General features: G+C 40.0%; 1 protein-coding gene across 2 annotated transcripts in view; it reads left to right on the plus strand.

Moving 5' to 3' along the window:
• Positions 1 to 205: 205 nt before the first annotated feature.
• The window catches only part of LOC101845320 (centrosomal protein of 57 kDa-like), a 78,661-nt gene continuing 57,948 nt past the window's right edge, over positions 206 to 20,918 (plus strand). Inside the window, exons 1-2 of one of the 2 annotated variants that reach the window (XM_005097087.3) lie at positions 206 to 309; positions 7,986 to 8,418. In XM_005097087.3, the coding sequence (XP_005097144.2) occupies positions 8,386 to 8,418 (33 nt within the window). In that variant the 5' untranslated portion in view covers positions 206 to 309; positions 7,986 to 8,385. The remainder of the gene's footprint in view (positions 310 to 7,985; positions 8,419 to 20,918) is intronic. The other variant, XM_005097088.3, reaches the window with a different exon arrangement.

Genomic DNA, 20,918 nt, shown 5'->3' on the forward strand with positions numbered 1-20,918 from the left:
CAGTTACTTTTTTTGAAAGAATAACGATGTTGACTTGTGTTTGTTTGTAGCCTTGGCCTAAATCAATTTAATTTTCAAAAAGTCCATTTTTATTTAGCTGTCTTAGATTCATATGAAAATAATTATAATTTGATTATTATCCTTTGATAATATCATCGTATTGAATATAATGTACATATCATTTGTCATCTCCTATCCAACAATCAAACACAAAAACTCCCGGATGTTATCAACTTTTGAACATTCTTCTCACTGAAGATTGTATCTCTGTCAACAAAACAAACTGCAAATGCAAGTCCATACGAAGTTGTAAGTGGAAGATACTGACTGAGCCTATGCCTACTAAATTACCTCATTTAGTGCTCTGCTGGCGAAATATTATTTCTGTGTACGGTCAGCTTTTTTGAATGTAGATCTAATCTAGATCTATATTAGATCTAGATCTAGATTCTAGATCTAACATTTTGTCGTTATTGTACAATAGCACAGTACAGGCGAGTCTTTTCTTTTGGCTGTTTATTTATTCTCACCCGGTGTGCGTTCACCGTTGGCGTTGTTATGTTATACTTTAGAATTCTCATTTCTTAAAGGAAGTGGCAAGTCTCACCCGGGGTGAGAGGTCGATCGTATTTTTATTCTCACCCCGGGTGAGTATAGCCACTTCCTTTAAGTTTAAGAAATGAGAATTAAATACGCAGTGGCTACAGGCTATGGCTATGTGATGTAGAATCTAGATCTAGATTCTAGTTTGCAGGCTACGTTCACGGCACCCTGTGTCATCCGCCATCGGTCGTTCAGACTCAAAGTGAATGAGGGAACAGCACAGGAATACTGTCGTCTGTCGTGAAAAATAATGCAGCGCTGGTCTAAATGCAACAGAGCTTACGGAGGGCGGAGGCGAGCACAGCAAAACAGCCTCAGTCGACAAGGCCTCGGTCGCTCAGCACGCAGAACACGATTCCCGACAATTTGAAAATACAAGTCGTTCGAAAAAATCTGAAGGGAGAATAGAAGAAGACCAATGCGGAAAGAGGGGTGGGAGGGGGTGAAAAAAAGAAACAAAAGGGAAAAACATCGTCGGGCACCTAGCAGTACGTAGCACACCTCTGTGATTGGCCCAAATATAGGATGACGTATTTCTGCCATCTATTTTTGTTGTCATCAGGGGTTTCCCCCCAAGACTCTTGGGTTTCCCTCGCCAGTAACTGTTGACTGGATCTTGCCGTGTTTGTCTGGTTTTTTTATTGTTGTGTATGTCCTGCGTCTTGTGACAAGATGCGAATCTTGATCAGCAACCTATTACGGCGGATGTTCCGGGCCTGTCACGGGGGTCACTCAGTGTGTCGTGTGCTGTTGGTGTACAGCGAGCGGACCTGGAAATACCGTGGAGTGTGTTAATCAGTGATGAAAATGACGTTGAACTATCTTTTATAGCTTTCCATGTGTGTTACAAACACATGAATGAATAAGCCACTCTCATGAGCTTTTGCCAAAAGGTGGGGGTGTTTGCTTAAGGACTTTTTAAATCAACCACTACTCATGGTAAAATATGTTTTCTTCTGAAAACTTTATGTATATGGCAAGGAAATAAGTTGGTCAAGCTGCATGAGCAAGTAGATTGATGTGTGCATCTTATATCTCTACATAGAAAGATAATAGTACTAAAAATAGGGCATTTTTTACTCATCCTGAGTGCACACGTAATTGTATGTTAAATACAGAATATTGTTAATCTTAAACTATCAAACAGAAGTGCATTCAAACATTGAAAATAGTTTGTATACACCATCATGACAGCGTGTGTCCATTAAAAGGGTTTTATTTTTTTATATTAATGATGTTATTGCTGAGTAAAATTTATAAGTTCGTTCATAACTCGTGTCATAATTACATCATCAGACTTTCCAAGGTCTAGAAAACCCAAATCGTTAAACATATCATTCCGGGGAATGACCGGTATTAAACATTGGTTTGACATTGATCCATCAGAAGGGTAATTTTCCGCTCCATCGCATGGTTTTGCTTAAATATGACTTTGATTGAGATAATCCAGGTTTGTCATAATGATGTTATGAACAAACACTTTATGATATTTCTGCAAAATATCATGTGAGGGACTTCCCACTGTTTCACAACATCCTTTTACATGGTGGAATGAACATGGAAGAGTATCGTGCTGATGACTCAAAAGAGAAGCGAAGAAGAGGCAAAAATATGCTTGTCATAATGGATTGTCATCATGTTATGAACGTGACAGTGTGTCATAATGGTTATGAACGAAACCTTATTCCATGTAATTTACAGTTGTTTTGGGATGTATTTTTAATTTTAACCCAACTTGAGGATGTATTAGACCTTGCTTACATTCTGATATTTTGATTTTTATCATAAGTGTATGGGTCTGGATTTTAATTAGTATTTTACTTTTGTAGTAATGGTTATGAACGAACTACTTATTGTACTCTGAGGGCTTTCCAGAGTTGATAAACATTAAAAACATGTACACAGATACATATTATGAGGAAACTTTCATTTAATATAAAATTTTTAAGTAAATGACAGGTCAAAATATTAATTTTTAGGTCAAAACTGAAGTTTGTCATAATAGTTATGAACGAACAATTAAAGGTATTCTAAGGGTTTTTCAGTGATTAAACTTTGAATTCTTCCCACATATAACCTTATTTTGAGGAGAGTCTCATAAATTAAAACAATTTTATGTGAATGACAGAACAATAAGTTAATTTTTTGGGCCCAAAGTAAAATTTGTCATAATAGTTATGAACGAAACAGTGTGTCATAACGGTTATGAACGAAACACTATTCCATGTAATTTACAGTTGTTTTGGGATGTATTTTTAATTTTAACCCAACTAAAGGACAGAATAGACCTTACATACATTCTGATATTTTGATTTTTATCATAAGTGTATGGGTGTGGATTTTAATTAGTATTTATACTTTTGTAGTAATGGTTATGAACGAACTATTTATAGTCCACTTTATATATTTTGAGGGCTTTTCAGTGTTAACAAACTTTAAAAACATGTACAGAGATACATATTATGAGGAGAGTTTCATTTAATAAAAGTTTTAAAAAATGAATGACAGCTCAAAATGAGTACATTTTTAGGTCAAAATTGAAGTTTGTCATAATTGTTATGAACGAACCATTTTAAAGGTATTCTAAGGGTTTTTCAGGAAATAAACTTTGAATTCTCCCTACATAGAGGAATCTATAATATTTTAAGGAAAGCCTCATTAATGAAAACCGTTTTATGTGAAAGACAGAACAATATAGTAAATTTCAGGGGCCAAAAGTAAAATTTGTCATAATAGTTATGAACGAAACAGTGTGTCATAATGGTTATGAACGAACTTTAAATTTATGCATAATATGCCCTAAGACCAGTTTGCGTTTAAAAATAGCTGTTCAATGGTCTTCCATTTATCACTTGACTATAATTAGACCAGAGTGTTATTTTAGACAATTCTAGTCAATGAAACTTGATATAATCGATAGTATTTTGGTCACTTATTGTTCGTTCATAACTATTATGACACAAAAAAGTAATTTTATCAAAAATTAATAAAGATTTTTATAAATTGTCAATTTTATGTATTTTTGGAAGTTATTTGCTATGTCTCAAAATATAACATCAGCCTAGCTGAAGAAATGAACTTTGAGTATTCATAAATTTGTGTCATCATTGTTATGAACGAACTTTTTGCTATTTCCGTCATTTAAGTCAGAATTACACCAAGACCATTGCATATACAGCTTTGGCAGTTACTGAGCCTGAAAGAGCAATCATTAGGCCATATAATATGGGTGATTAAAGAATTATTACATAAAGTTGATTTTGGACCTCATTTGTCACACCCTGGTATCCCACCTTTTGGCAAATGCTCTCATATGCTGATAAGATATTACGGTTTTCTTTTACTTTCCCTCCCATCTTACTGTTAGCTACCAGTTGTCTATTTTCTACAAAATATTGATGCGCTGAACACGAGAATATCTACTTCATTTCCGTCGCAAATTAATAGTTTTTGAAATATTTGATTGTTCTTTATCAAGCTATATTCACACTATACCTAACCGCGCAGTAATTTGTATGCTTTGGACCTATCGGGGGGGGGGGGGGGGGGGGGGGGTTTCAGGGGGCATCCCCCCCCCTCGTTTTAACCCATTGTAATTTGATATTTTACAGTTATAAATGTTGTAAATTTTTCTGGAAAATAATTGATTTGCGACAGTTTTGGTGACTTTATTACTTTATAATGTGTGATCTGCATCAAACAAACTGCATACTAACCCCTGAGTGTGCGGAAGTGAAAGTAAAAATTTACCGTCATTACGAGGAGTTATGCCCATTCGAATGATCTTTTTAGACGCTCTTGTTGTTGCGAATGATCTGGGATTTGAAAGGAGAAAATATCTTAGGTCAGTTTCTGAATGTTTTAACAATTGGTCGTTTTACCTGCACAATGGTTAAGTAATCAAAACTATCAAATAATGCTTATATTTTATCATCAGGTAGTATCATTATTAATACCTGACAAGTTCATGAGATTGATCAAGAAGATGCATGAGGGAATGAGTTGCAGTGTCTTACCTGGAGGGCAGCGGACAGACTCGTTTGAAGTGAATACAGGAATGAGACAGGGATGCCTACTATCGCCTTTTCTCTTTTTATTAGCAGTGGATTGGATAATGAAACTGACAACATTGGGACTATGCGGTGGCATGCAGTTGACCCTTTCCAGTCAGTTGGAAGACTTGGACTTTGCCGACGACTTGGCACTTCTTTCTCACAGTCGAGCCCAGATGCAACAGAAAACAGATCGCCTCAGGACCTTCTCCCGTACTTTTAGACTCCATATTCACACGAATAAAATGAAAGTTCTACGAATGAATGCAGCCGACGTTTCTGTCACACTGCAAGGGGCACCATTGGCGGATGTTGAATCCTTCACCTACCTGGGAGGTGTCATCAACAAGGCAGGGGGAACAGACGAAGACATCAAGGTCAGAATCCAAAAGGCAAGAGCAGCATTCATCATTCTCTGGAATATATGGATGTCTAAGGAACTTGGATTGAACACCAAGCTGAGGATCTTCAAAACAAACATGAAGACTGTTCTACTGTATGGCTCAGAGACATGGAGGCTCACAGCATCAGCAGCAAGGAAACTGCAGAGCTTCGTAAATGGATGCCAATGAAGGATAGTGGGGATCAAGTGGTACGATCGAGTCACCAATATCTCCACTGTGGGAAAGAACAAGCCAAAGGCCAGTAAAGGAAGACATATACTGGTATAATGGAAATGGATTGGACACACCCTGAGGAGACCCCCGACAAGCATCATCAGGCAGGCTTTAACGTGGAACCCACAAGGAAAATGTAAAAAGGGAAGACCAAAGATGACATGGAGGTGAGCGGTACAAGCGGAAATTGAAAAAGCGGGGACGTCATGGAAACAGATAGAAAAGGATGCTCAGGACAGGCTTCGCTGGGGTAATGCTGTTGATGGCCTGTGCTCCACTAGGAGTTAAAAAGGGCAAGAGAGAGAGAGTATCATTTCATGATGAATACAAAATCAAGCTCATTTGAAAGATTTTGTCTAGAGAAAAATGGAAGTCTTGTTTCCTGACTATTCTTTCAAGCCCCTCATATGTCTAAGTGGGTCAGTTTGTTCAGTGTCGAAATAGGCTTTTTATCGGGGAGCATAAACCCGCTTCCACTTCTTTTCTAAACAATCTCAGCAATTCTTGCTCCCTAAATTTACCTTCTCCTCAAAGTTGTACACACATACACACAAGTGCGTGCACTCGCACACACACACGCGCGCACACAGCCCAAACAGTCGGCGATGAAACCTAGTGACGTAGCCTATCGCCTACTTAGCGGCAAAGCAGGCCCACCACGGCAAAGAGGGGTGGGAGAGGGGGCAGAAAGTAGAGACGAAAGCAGAAAACAGAGCTTTGTTTAAAGAGCAGGAATGGAAAAGAGATGAAAGGAGAAATTTTGAGATAAGAAAAACTTTTGTCGCTATCTGGAATCAAATCCGGGACCTATTAAATGAGAGGCAAACGCTGTAACCGCTCGACCTCGAGAGCCCCCCATTTATTTTTATTTTAAATAAGTTTTTATTTTTATCTCTGTCACATAGAAAATTGCTATTGTCCCTGTTGTAAATCTTTTAAAATCCTCTAAAAACCACCCGCTGGAATTTTTTGAATAGTGTTTATTATGGAACTTTCTAGAAAATATATTTTTACAACTGGAGACATTTTTTGGGGTGGTATTTTACAGCGGTCGCAACTGCATAAGGTCATATGAGCACACGGGGCACATTAAACATTTCAGTTGGTAGGAAATTTTAAATTTTGCCGGGGTAGTGGTCGAAGCCTCGATTTTAGACCACCAAGGAATCTTTAACGTGCACAACTTGCGCACAGGACCTTTAAGATTTTTTGCCCTTGTCCGAGAAGGCTAGGTGTAGATCTTTCATACCAGAAGATCAGGGGTGTGGCTGAAAGACAGCAGTAAGAAGGAGCCAAGGAGTAGCAGCAGAAAGGCAGCAGAAAGAGTCCAGAGGAGGGGGCAAAGGGGGTGGGGGCAGAAAGTGGAGATGAAAGCAGACAAAAGAACATTGCTAAAGAGCGGGAAAGGAGGTGAAAGACAATTTTAGAGAAGAAAATGTTTTCGTCGCTACCCGGATTGGAACCCAGGACCTTTGAATGAAAAGCGAACACCTTAACCTCTAGGCCACGAGAGCCCCCAGAGACGGTTTGAAGATTGAGGAAATATTTGACAATAAGTTGCACCTCGCATTTTTTTACCACAATATAATAATTTTTAAAAAATATATAAATAATACATGATTACACTTTTATTTGTCCCAGAAGGACCTGAAGGGCACTTTGTTTTACAATGGCAAACATACATACATAAATACATTATAATTATAAATACGTAATGTTATACATAAATACATACATGCATAAATACGTACATAAATACACACTATTACACAAATACAGAACAGTTTACAACAATGCCACTGTCGGTCGCCACTGTGCAGCGCCCTGTATTTTGAGCTAGGATTGTCGTGTCTTGCTCAAGGATACACTCCAGTGACCACCCATCTGATCCCTGTGTCACCGACACTTGCTTGACATTGCTTGAGTCAAAACTCACTACTCACTTAGCCACTGGCAGACTGGGTAAACAGTAACCACTCATTTCACTTATGGTTTGTGAGTATGAGTTCTGTGCGGGGCTTATGGGTTTTGAGGGATCGCACGTTTACAGTAGTGGTTTACTTCACCTGCGGCTGAAAATTTATTGCCTATTGGTCAACAGTGGGAGGGGCCAATGCAACATGATCGGTTGGAGGGACTACCTAACAATAACGACAGGTAATTGGATTATGATGGCTTGCCCGCAACATCAGGAGCCAATGCATGATTTATGGCAAAACGTTAATGGAGTCGCTAAGGTGGCCGTTTAAGACAGGTGTTATTGTTTGGTGTGATAGGGGTTGTGTGTTAAAACATGATGGCCGCGGCTGCGTTGTGACACGTGGGGATTTTACTCAGTGAAATTATATAGAAAAAACGCCAGAGGAGGAATAGTAAGTGGCCGTTTGTACAGGTGGCCGTCATGGCAGGTTCCGACTATATGAAATAGAAACTTCAATTAAATAATTTCATCAGCTGTATGGGATACCATTAGAAGTATAAAATTTCTTCTAAAAGTTAAAATTAAAAATCTGTTAACATTTATTCCTAATTTAGAGCATCCAGTTGAAGATTTAACAGCTAGATTCTAGATCTTGATTTCTCATCTACTAAGACTGGAGAGCTTGCTTGGTCTAGATCTATATCTAGGAACTTGTTTTAGTTGGATTAAATTTTCTAACTTAAGGTCTAGATCTTGATTTTGTCTAAAATATTTTTTCTGTTTTATTGCCAGACTTTGAACTGCATTCAACGAGCAAGGCCTGCTTCTTTCTTGTCCAAATCTTTGCACAAGTGGATACTTACTTTAAAGTTACAGTATCATTCAATCTCCATAGAAAAGCAGTGCGACTTGATTCCAAACTGATGTGACAAGGAACAAAAATGGAGCTGTTTCTCTGACATGCTGTAGGCATAGGACTTCCTCTCTTGACTTTCATTTTCAAGAATATTTTGAAAATTGATTACTTACCTACATTTGACTATTGAAAAGCTACAATGGACAGCGGATGTGCAGATTTTTACAAGTTTGAAGGACGAAATCTATATTTATGAAACAGTGAAGTGAAAACTACAGTACAGCCTACAGCAAGTGTTCACTTTGAAGGAGATACAACCCCCTGTGGGGAGTTGAAATGTATCCCTATTCCACCAAGTACAGTAGTAAAGTAAGTCAGTGCATTTTTTTTTTTAAATCTTTCGAAACTGAATTTCAATTTCAATCTTGATTTTATCAGGTTCGTTTCTTACTTTTTTTGCTTTCATTGTAAATAGAGTTTCTATTTTTTTTAAAAGCTAGTCTACAGCTTATTTATATCTTTATCCATTCTCCTGGCTTTCCCATACACATGAAATTGTTTTCCTTTCTCCCCTGTTTACAATCCTGTCTCTTTTCATTGAAGCCACTGGCACTCTTTACTTTATACAAAAGTATGGAATTTTTCGTCATGTCCATCTATTGTTCCAGTATTCATCAGATGGAGATACTTGATCTCACCAATGTAGGCTGCTTCACGTATTGAGTATGAAGAAGCAAACTGCTTTAATTTCTTATGTGCACACGTAAGACATAGAGGTAGGCAGTGAAACTTTCCCTTACTTCCTTGTTTAACAGAAGAAGGACAAAAAAGAAGAAGAAATGCCTGAAAAAGGTAGAAATACTGGATCAGAGAAAAATGAGTGAAAGAGTACCTACCCGAGTAGTAAAAATGCAGGCTCAAATATAAAACATACAGCCACCTCAACTAACTTGAAGCAAAATTACCATGTTAACTATATAAATGAATGCAAAGTTGAAATATGTTCAAAATCATTCCTGCTTATCTTGCTTTGAATTGTGCTTTTTTTTTTTTCTTCGTCTTCTTTTTTTTCCCTTTTTTATATTATTATTTTTATTTATTAATTTTTTTTGTGAAGTGTCAATGCTCAGTTTGTATCAAGCTAGATTATTCGTCTGATTGTCTTGTGTAAAAGTCCCTCCAAGTCTCATCTCTATTTCAATTGATTTAACTTTTGAAAAGTGTTCATAGCGCTCTTTGTTGACCTTCTGTTTGGCTGGATCCTAACAGAGATGGAGTGAAATATTATAATTGTATAATTGCAGATCCTGTGATATAACTTACTTCAGACTTCAGTAGTCTCCACCCAAGATCGCACCACTTGCAATCTCTGTTCGCTTAACATCTGTTTAAAGAAAACAGAATTTTTACTATGCAAAAGTCACACTAAGACCCGGGTCTGAAGGCCTACATTCAGTTAAGAACCCGCATGTCAGATCATAATTTACGGAACAAAAACCATGGTGGACACAGTACATCAATCAAGAGTCAAAATTTGTGATCATTGGACTGCCTGTTGCGTCACAGATCAGCCACTCTCGTGAATGTGATCACATCCTGTCCGTGGTAGATCTCGATGAAACGATGCAATGTTTGCCCTGACAGGATCACTCTGAGGTGTGAACTCGCCGACCCGTTTGTTGTCCCCAAACATCGCACTTACATGTGAGCCCTCCACCTAAACTTATATCATCGCTGGGTGGGTGGGAGGGACCTACAAGTCTGCTCCAGGCAGGATCACATCAAACTGTGAACTTTTCCCTGACCGTTGTTGAGGTTGCATCTACTCCTGAATTTGTGAGACAGACTGAATTTAATTTGTGTGATCACAACAAAATGGTGCGTTATGACAACGGCGAGGGAACTCGGTCAGCAGAGATGGAAAGCTTTTAATGTTGGACTGGTAAAAGGGAAGAGCAACTGGATGAGCGTAGATTTTTGAGACTTCTGGTAGGATTTTAGTTAAAATGACTTGACTCATGCTACTGTGATTAGTCATCAAGGTTTTAATTAACCACTTTTTGCTCGCCAGAAATCATAAACCCACACATGGGGGTCACGCCAATTCACTTCAGAGTAAGGGTCCATTTTACCAGTTGTTGGGCCTGAACATGATTCACTATGGATTCTTCTCTTTGTGTGTCGGTTAAGATCCTGTTCGCTTAAGATTCTGCATTTTCCTTGCTCCCGAGCACGGGATTTTAGATGGGGACTACTGTATATGAAAACTTGCCATAAAAAGAGCAATAAACAAAAAAACTCCGAAAAACATTTTATTACACAATTTCTCAACCGTACAACGTTAAAGTTGTCTCCTTTCACCTTCTTTCCTGCTCTCTAGTAATGTTCTGTCGTCTGCTTGCATCTCCACTTTCTGCCCCCCACCTCCACTCCTCCTTTGCTCGGGCTCCTGACTCTTTGTGCAGCCTTTCTTAACTTTCTACTGCTACTCCTTTGCTCCTTCTTAATGCTGTCTTTCAGCCACACCCCTGATCTTCTGGTAGGTAAGATATATATACCTAGCCTTCTTAGACAAGGGCAAAAAATCTCGGGGGTTCCGTGTGCAAGTTGCGTACGTTAAAGATCCCTTGTTGGTCTTAAATCAATAAGAGTAGGCTTCGGCCGCCGCCCAGGCAAAATTCAAAGTGTTCTACCAACTGAAAATGTTTAAGGTGTCCTGCGTGCTCATATGACCTTATGCAGTTGCGAGGGCCGTAAAACACTTACTAAAAAATTTTTTTAAAGTTAAAGCATGCATCCTAAAGATAGTTCCCATGAAAATTAGGTTACAGTCCACATTGGATACTGTGTAATGTTCTTTAAGAATGGTTTCACGGTCTTGTCTTTACTTATGTTATCTTTACCACTCCACAGCCATCTCCCTAAATCTCTTGTCTGGTACTAGTTCAAGTTCTCCCACAGACTGATTAAAAGTGTTATCTTATGAACATCCTGTATGTTTGTGAAAGTGGTGTAAAAAAACAACAAACAAACAAACCCATAAACAGTCCAGTGGCCGGTTAAGTCTATTATGGTCTGCCGCTTACACTTCTCTTTTGTCTGTGCAGTACTGTAGTTCTGACACGTTCCTCCTGATATGTGGCTTCTGGGTATTCAATTGACTGTTTGTTGGAGGGCACCACTTGCTCGTCCTAATTCTTTTCTTTGCGTCTCAAGTTTCTGTATGTGTCATGCTTTTTCCCTGATCTAAGTGAAAATTACAAGATGAGTTGAATCTTTATCATCCAGACGATGGCCCATTAGTTTGGTGTTTCACCACGCACGCACATATGCACACGCGCACGCACACACACACTACACATACATAATATGTGCTTACTCCCACAAACGCACACACAGTCACACACATAATGATGCAAATGAGCAATTATTGTTAACAACAGTCCTGTTTAATCTAGACATCAGTATATTCTGATTGCAATCTTCTGGTACGTATTCTGATAGCTGTATGCTTTAAAGGTCAAAGAATTTCAAAATGATTAAGATGATAGGACCTGAGTTTAACGGATGGATGTAAACATTTTTTTTTTTTACCATCTAACAAAGGTCTTTAGATTATTTGTTGTTTTTAATTGGAGGGAACAATGGATGTTGGTATTCCGAAAAGTTGGGATCAATTTTTTCCAGTACTAGGAATACTGTCATTCATCAAAATAAGAGGACGCAGACTCTGAAATTTTACCTGCCTGCTGTATAAATCGATTCGGTTTTATTTTATCTTGATGTCTTGTGTTTCCGGTCCCTGCTGTCATACTGAGATTGATCGTATTTTCAATTTTTTGAGTGGTAAATGGACAGCAATGATATGGATTTGTTTCTCTTTGCTCAAGCTGTACAAAACTATCATGTGCTTTGTGCAACCACATATTGTGTAACTCGGCGTTGTGGAAGGTTCAATTGAATTAAGGTGACGTGAACTATAACATTAACACAGGGCTTGAATTAGGTGTTCAGGAGGGCAGGCAAAAATTGCCTCGGTGGGGCCTAAAAATCTGAGGGCACCGAGGCAATTTTCTAGGGCACCAAGGCATCAAAGTTGGTAATACTGGATCGTGCATCACAACGTTTATATAAATAACAATACAATTTATTCTTACTCTACAAAAGCATAGAGTTATCGGAAAATTTGTAAAATCATGAATGAAAACTAAGTAAATCACTAGATGATCAGAATATAGAAAATATGTTGGCACACACAATATAGAAAAAGACTGGCTTACTGTTTGTCCCTTATGGGAAAACACAAGTGATTTTAACCCTAGTCTTCTGGATGGTCCGATTTCCCTAGAAGCCTGTAAGGGGGCCTCTCAGACCCCACTATTTATCCTTTGTATTTTATGGATAAACTTGGTGGTTGATCATCATTTACAGAAACTTAAACACAGAAACGTTGAAACAAAGCACCTAAGACTACACATACAGAAATAATCTGTTTAACGAACACATTTATTAAACTTTATGTATCATATATTAGTTGGTGAACAACTTTGAATGAGGTTAGACTGAAGAAATCAATGCAATTCTGGCACTTTTTTTCCTAATGATTGTGGGCCGGTCATGTCATGAGCATGCTGTTTTTATTGCTGAATAATGAGATTAAATTTAAATGATGATGTGGTAGTTCTTCAGTTAAAAATGAATCTCATGAAAATGCCCAAGAAGACTTAATTACGGTAAATGATTATTAGGAAGACGCCAAAATAGTGTGGTACATATATAATAACTTGGTACCAGTACTGGCACCGAAGACCAGGAAACAAGTGCTCGGAATACGAGTGTCTACTGACAGTGAAGACAAACGTGCTTGGAACCACAAACTGATATTTCACAAGATATTCTGTCCTTGTTTCTCTGATGAAGTCCACATCGTTTTCTCTTTCTTTGCCCATGTTTAGTGGCCAGTGCTCTTGCTTCTTGGGTTTGGGTAAGTGGTGTGACACCACAGAGAAGTATGCTCATACGAGCTGACTTAGGGATGTTCTCAGTGGCAGCCCGGCATTGTATGTATGGCAAGCAGAGCTCATCACCCAACATCTCGAGGAAGATTTTTCTCCTGTGTTTCTTGCGGATATTCCACTGGGGATTTTGAGCAGTGAAGCAGATGTAAGCAGCAATAGCTGCAACATCCAACAGATTGAAGAAGAAGGTCAGAGGCCATCTCACGGTCTGCCTCTTTTACATGTATGCATGGACCATCTGGTCCAGAGAGTCCACATCGCCCTTTGTTTTGTTGTAAAAGTCGTTGATTTCTGCTTTTCTGGTCTCCCCGCCGATGCTGCCATCATGGTGCATACTTGACAGGAGAGAACTGCCTTTCCTATTATAGTAAAATGCCTTGGGGTCTGAGAGGCCCCCTTTAGGGTTCGGGGGGGGTAGTCCTAGGAAAATATTCATCACTGTCTTCCAAATTATCCAAATAACTTCATAGACCGTATTCATGCTTATCAGAGGGTGTTTGAAGAATACCTGGGAGGAAAATAACATCGAACCAAAAGTTTTGTCGAAAATGCCTGAAATATACCTGTTGGGGTCTGCGAGGCCCCCATCCAGAAGACTAGGGTTAAAAAGTATCACCAGAGAAGATGATTTCTGGGAATAGTGCTGTATTATCAGGACGTCTATTTGAGAGACATCTCTTGCCACTTGGCAAAGCAGGGTTCTGGGTTGAATTCTTTGATCTCAGGACCATTGGGACATATTTATAAGCATGATCTTTTCATCAAGCATCTCTGGAAAGCAAATGCCTTTAGTCACCAAGGATGCGCCTCTTCAAAGAAAACAGGGATTATATGAGCCAAAATGAGACAGATTGGGAAGTTTCCTGCTTTTTTCAAGACTAAAATTGTCTTGTTCTCACTCAGAGACAATAAGCCCATACTTTCGGAGAGAAACATGAGCCACTCTTTCTCTATTGTCAGTGTTGAGCATCCTAAGCACAGTCTCATAATAAGCTATCAAGTCATCCATCTGTGTCTCACCATATTCTTTCAACTCATCCATTTTGTCAGTTTCAGGCACACTTGTCCTGTCAAATATCCCTTCACTCTTCAAAACTTTATCTTCTGATGTGCCAGAAAATCTTTCTTTCCAAGCACAGCGCCAACTTATCCAACACATCTTTCATGTTTGTAATCATCACACTTGCACTTTCTCTCACATGATCTGCAGTCTTCTTTTTCAACCAGATCTTTTTTTTTTCGACACTGCTGAGGTTTGGTTAATGTGAGTGTGTTTGCACTTGCCATGACAAGATGGACTCAATGGTCAAGCTGAGCAGTGTCTGACTGAAGCTTTGATGAGATTTCAGACAAGTCTAACAGGATGTCTTCATACCCCTCTCTCTCTCTCTTCCATGAGTGTATCTTAAAAAAAAAAAAAAAAAAGTAATGAGCACGATTCAGGAGTCCCATACTTGTACTTCGCGGCGTTCAGACTTTGAATGAACTTTGGTGACCCCAACAACCGGTGCTCACACGATGCGGTATCTTGTGACTAAAAAAGGTTCACTGACCTGCCACGGCGGCGAACCCGACAAGACGCTTGTAAGATTTTCTTTTCTTTTTTTTTCTCCAAAAGTGACAGCACAGGACAAATAATATTGATTTATTGTCACGGTGGTACATTTTTAAAAACAAAAAACAAGGGCACGGCAAAAATTGCCGCGGTTAACCCTGTGATTTTAAGGGCATTACGGCAAATTGCAAAGGCACCAAGGCAAATTGCCGCGGTGCCGCGGTCTATTTCAAGCCCTGTCAACATATCACTCTCCAACTTCCTCAGCTTTCTATATTTTTTTTCTCCTTTGTTTTACATCGACTTTCTTCCAAGTTCTTTTTCAAGCGCACCTTGTTTGCTTATGGGAATGTTTGGTGCCAGGCAGTAACGTTTTCATGTTATGCCCCATTGTTTTCGAATAGACAGCACTCAGCTGTTTGTCAGTGCGCTCACTACTGTCATCGTGAAACCTTCTCAATGTTCTGTTCGTTGTATGTTATTGTAGCCCGAGTACAAGTCTCTCTCTCTCTCTCTCTCTCTCTCTCTCTCTCTCTCTCTCTCTCTCTCTCTCTCTCTCTCTCTCTCTCTCTCTCTCCCACCCCTCCTCTCTCTCTCTCTCTTTCTCGCTCTATCTCCCTCCCTCCCTCCCTCCATCCCTCCCTCTCTCTTGCTCTCTCTCTCTCACTCTCTCTCTCTCTCTCTCTCTCTCTCTCTCTCTCTCTCTCTCTCTCTGATTGAGTGTAGTCCGCCTAGTCTTATGACTGCTTTCAAATGTCTCCTTTTTTAAAGGTCCAGATCTGAAATAGACATTGGCAGTGGTCACGATTCGCCACTCGTTTGGCATTTCTCTGCTCCGATGCTCCCATGGAGCCAAAGTTATCCTGGTCTTGTCCTGTCACCCAGCTGTGTTTCAAGTTTTCTTATTAAGATACGGCGCTCTGTAGCTCAGTTGGTATCATGCAGGCCTTGTGGGGATGGCACTGGCTCGAATCCCAGCCTGTGCGTTCTTGAACTCGGGTCGTTTTGTGGAGTTTTCAAGGCTTTCAACCAAGCTCGCTATGTTTTCAACAAATTTGGCTAAGTCCTATCGGATACTGACCTTAAGTTCGGAGGTCTCACATCTTAAATAACCGAAATAGTGTTGATAGGGGTGTGAGACCTGAACACTTACATTACTATTTGGCGGGGTGGCCTCTAGACTATAGCCCGCTCTCTCGCTTGCTGCACGCTTAAGGACCCATGTTCCCCCCAGTGCCAACAGCAGAGTGAGGTGATAATCTTTCACACAGAGATCAATGGTGCAGGGAGATTAGAGATTAACTGGGACTGTAGTAAAAACAAAACCCCTCTCTTTCTCTGTGTGCAGTTTTATATTACACCTATTTTCATTGTGTAGCGCGCGCTTTGTGTGTGTGTGTGTGTGTGTGTGTGTGTGTGTGTGTGTGTGTGTGTGTGTGTGTGTGTGTGTGTGTGTGTGTGTGAGAGAGAGAGAGAGAGAGAGAGAGAGAGAGAGAGAGAAAGAGAGAGAGAGTTGCAGTGTAGTGCAGTAGTAGTTGGAAAGAGGGGGGGGGTGTGACTGGCAAAATATTATGCGTATGGGTACATGTATATGCTCTATAGAGTATCCGTGTACCTTTTAATAATATCTTGGGCTGTGTGGCATTGTATTTGTCCTGTCACACTCGACTTGAGTGTTGTCCCATCTCTGCTGCCTGTCGATCAATTTTAGAGCTCAAGTTTTCCTCATAAATCTGTCACCTCCACCAAAATAAAAATAGTTTCATCCTAGACGTTTACCCCTCCGCCCTCTCCCCCTCTTCCTCCCCCCCTCTCTCTCTCTCTCTCTCTCACTCTCTCTCTCTCCCTCACTCACTCTCACTCTCTCTCTCTCTTCTCTCTCTCTCTCTGTCTTTCTCTTGGTCTCTTTCTCTCTCTGTCCATATAAATCTCTGTCCCTTTCTACTTCTCTCTCTCTCTCTCTCTCTCTCTCTCTCTCTCTCTCTCTCTCTCTCTCTCTCTCTCTCTCTCTCTCTCTCTCTCTCTCTCTCTCTCTCTCTCTCTCTCCATCTTCCCCTCTGTGCACTTACTCTCCCCACGCACCATTACCCCTGTGACGGATTGGCCGATAAGCCGAAAAACGTGTGTCCCCAAAGCAATTGGAACCGCCGCCAAGTTACCGAAGCAGTCGACTCTGAATCGCTCCAAATTGGCAGGCAAATTTACCTTTTGGATTTCTGTACCTTTGATTGTTGGGTGTGCTTTCTCTCTCCCTCTCTTTTTTTTCTTTCCTACGGAGGATTTGGAGTGTTGACACATCATATTGTAGATAGTAATCGGTAACCTTATCTGTCGGTGCGCGACTGAAGTAGTAGATAGGTCCTGCCGTAGGTTTTCAATAAAAGTCGGTTTGTATTGTAAAATAGAGGAAAGTGAAATGGAGGTGTGTGTGTGGGGAGGGGGGGGGGAGGATTATTACGGGGCCTGTCTGTCTGTATGCCTGTCTGTATGTTTGTGGCAGTTTTGTTTAAAGACCTTTTTTGTCATATATCATATAAAAGGAAGGGGATCTTTATCAAATAAGTACCACCCTCAAGTTTTACTCCCTTCGTCTTCATTTGAAAGGAGAAAGTCGTTCGAAGAGCAATACACCCGTTTGTGTGTGTGTGTGTGTGTGTTGGTTTTTTTTCCAACCCAGCCTGGCACACTGATGACTATTTCACTATGAGAGCTCTCCTTAATGGGAGCATCTATCATGCGTTATATTATGTTACTTGCTGGGCCCCCTTTCGATGAAAGGAATGATCGGTGCTTTAATATCAACTAAAAGTCATTGGACTACTATATTTACACTCTACTGGAATGGGGAAGTAAATCTTGAGAGATGCAAAAAATTAGAAATAGTCTCAAAACAAAATGCGCCTCACGAAATATCACTTCCGTGTTTTCTAACATTACAGAGACAGAAGCGTCGGCCTACCAAAGCGATCGACGAAATAAAGAAATTTAGCTTTTTGCAGCAAAACTGTCTCAAAACTGAAAAAAAACAAGGAGTCATGATCTGGAGAATATTTTAAAGATTTTTGTTGTTGCGAAAACCGCATGTCGATCGATGCAGCCATTAAAAAGCCTTTTGAATAGCAAAATTCGGCCATCACAAATAGATAATAGAAATGAGCATGAGTATACATTTAATTTGTAGATCGACAGCCCGATTTAAGAAAGTCTGAAAACAGAATATAACCTACTTTTTGTCCTTTTTTTTGGGGGGTGAGAGTTCAAAAGGATCCAATGTGTCTCTTTTTTTCCTAAAAGAAATTCAGTGTAAACAGATGAACAACTATGTACTTAACGTCTACCTCATGTTGCTTGGGTTCAATAAGTAATGTAAAGAGATAAAATTATGACACAAGGATAGCTGCTGCATCACACAGCTGGAATGTCCCATGTTGTTCGAAATGTTGTGTACGGCTTGCTTGAAAATTGACGTTTGACTTCGAGTGACAAAAGGGGAGGGGGTGGGGTTACAATTAAAGTGTTGGTTTTTCTTTGTAGAATAGAAGTTTGGGAGGAAGGGAGATAGGGCATTCCACCTACTGCGCCGTTCAATAGCGTTGCCTCGGAGCCCAGATTACGACAAGACCCAACGCGCCCCATCTCGAGAGGAAAGTATTAGGAGAGACCCGGGCTAGCAGTAAATCCCCCTCCTTCGGGGGTCTATGATCAGCAAATCTGTGTACGTGGCTAAGAAAACAGAACGGTCTCAGCACTGGTTTATTGACACCGTGGACACAGATTGGTGGAGGTGATAGACCACCTTTCTTTTTGGTTCGTTTTTATTTTCTGTTCGATTGTGTTTTGTTCCAGTTCTATAAATTTTACTGTATGTTATTTGGGTTTGGGGGCGGGTGTGCAGTATTGAGTAGCAATTACAATATACCAGCTTCCAAACGTCTGTTTTGTAGAAGATCGGATGATTTAAAACAATTTATTATTATTTTTGGCGGGGGGGGGGGGGGGCACTACTCAAGTAGGTAGGTACCTTTTCATCATTCCTTTTTTATCTGTCCGTTTGTCTGTCTGTCTTGCTTTTATCCCAGCGCTTAATGACTGCTTTTGCGTTGTTGGCGGGTGTTCTGGTTTGGTTTGTTCCTTCTTTCCTTTTATTAAACTAAACCCGCATCGTCCTTTTCTCTTCTCCATCTCTTCTTTGTGTATATTTCTCTCTAATAACACCTATAACCTTCGGCACTTATATGGCCTATTTGTGTTGCCGTTAAACTGTTACTAAGACTTAACTGGCCGCCCTGTCCAGTTTTATCAAACAAGATCCCTGGACGTCTGTCTGGCAAGGAAAAGTGCTGAAAGGTCGAGGTTAGATCTGGCCAATGGCCACTACACCCACAGCCCACTGGTTTGGGGAGGGAGGGGGGGGTGGACCAACCTGAGCACAATTACGAGGGAGCCGTGGCAAAATATTTGGGGATTTAGAGCTGCGTCACGTCACTCTTCTCTTTTACCCCAAACCACTTGCCCCTCCCCTGTCCCTCTGTCTGTCAGTCTGTCTGTTGGTCTGTCTGTCTGTCTGTCTGTATAGTTTGTAGGTGGTTGGCGGGTGCTCTGGTGCGGTTTGCTTCTTCTTTCCTATCAAACATCAATCGTCCTTTCCTTCTTTTTATGTTTGTTATACTCTTGTAACACCTCTAATCTTCTGGCGCTCATATGACCTTATTATGCAGTTGCGAACACCGTAAAACCTCTACTAAAACTTTATAAAACTGTCCGTATAGTTTAGGACGTCCTTCTATCCTTGGTGACGTGGGTAGTGTACTGGTTAGGTTACCAGATTAAAGATTCATAATTTTGAGATTGTTGGTTGGGGAGTTCAAGGCTCTGCTCGGTCCGACGTCGTGTTCTTGGGGAATTGTCTCGTTCCTGTTGGGGATGAACGTTACATTCAGAGGTTCTACTTCTTAAATAAAAAAAACTGTACAATGTTGCATTGTTTAACTTTTAAGTTTCGCTCTTTTTTTTCTTGTTTAAGAGGATAGTCACATTAAAACGAAATAAGCTGCCCTTCAGACATCCTAATTTTATACAATGTATCGCTGATGCGTTCTCTTTGGGGCCCTGCTTTGAATTTAATTTCATTACAACAATGGTCTAATGATTTTAATAGTATGCATAGGGTCCTAAGAAGGGCTACTGCTCAAACACCTGGGAATGTAGGAATTGAGTCTATATCATTGTTTTAAATGTACACATTTATGATCTTATTTTTCCATTTTCAATGCTGCTGAAATTGACCTCTCGACTAAAAGATTTTGGAGGGGTACACCGATAGTTAAGTTGGCATCAGGGTCGTCTATGGCGCTGGTTCGAATCCTCAGTGTTCTTTTCCTTTAATTTATTTTCATCACCAAATTGAATTGTTTTAATGAGTTTCCGAGGCTCCCCACTTTACTTACCTCGACCTTATTGGACTCGGAAGATTTAATCGGAGGTGCCCTTTCTTTACTACAGAGTGTTGGAAGGTGCGTTAAACCACCCTCTCTGGTTAAACTTAAACCGTTGGTGTTCCCGTTGGTACAGGAGTCAAGATGTTATCGAATCTTTGATTTCTCTTGTTCTATTTTTGTTGGGTTTTTTTTTTTTTGGTTTGTTTGTTTGTTTGTTTGTTCTACTAGTTCAAATATAGGACCTACCAAATTTATGTGGCTCTATGATGATTGAGGTGCGAGATCGGGGATCGTCTGTGATTTCATAACGCATGCTTTCTCAGTATAGTTCCTACTTCTTTTTTAATCCTTCTAGTTCTGCCCCATCCCCCTGGTCACTCTGCCTTGTCATTGTGTTATCGTATGTGCTTCTCTTTCCTCAAACTTAACTGAAACGGAGCTTTCATAAGAGTCAGAGTATATTGCACATGTACAAGCCTCCATTATCGACCCTTCTCACCAGGGTGTTAATGGTGTCACTCTTCCCTATTTATCTCGATTGGTTTGCCGATCGATACTTTGCGCCTTATTATGACAGCTTTTCCCTTGAGTCATGCGGGGAAATTCAGTTAGTAATCTTTTTTTGAGATAGCGATTGTGTGTCCTCCCTCACCAGTTCTTGAGCTGGTGGTTGGAGGGCGCCACTGGTAGGTCGTACTTCCATATTTCCCTTTTATTTCTGTCGGTCTCTCAATTAATTTTTCCTAGCATTGAATGAACTTTAATATGTCGATCTGCTTCTCTTTACTCAAAAAAAAAATTAATTAATTAATAAATCAAAATAAACAAACCAATACCAATCCTTGGAGTTGCCTGTAC

The sequence above is a fragment of the Aplysia californica genome, unplaced genomic scaffold, assembly GCF_000002075.1.
Source record: "Aplysia californica isolate F4 #8 unplaced genomic scaffold, AplCal3.0 scaffold00146, whole genome shotgun sequence".
In the NCBI taxonomy this organism is placed as follows: domain Eukaryota; kingdom Metazoa; phylum Mollusca; class Gastropoda; order Aplysiida; family Aplysiidae; genus Aplysia; species Aplysia californica.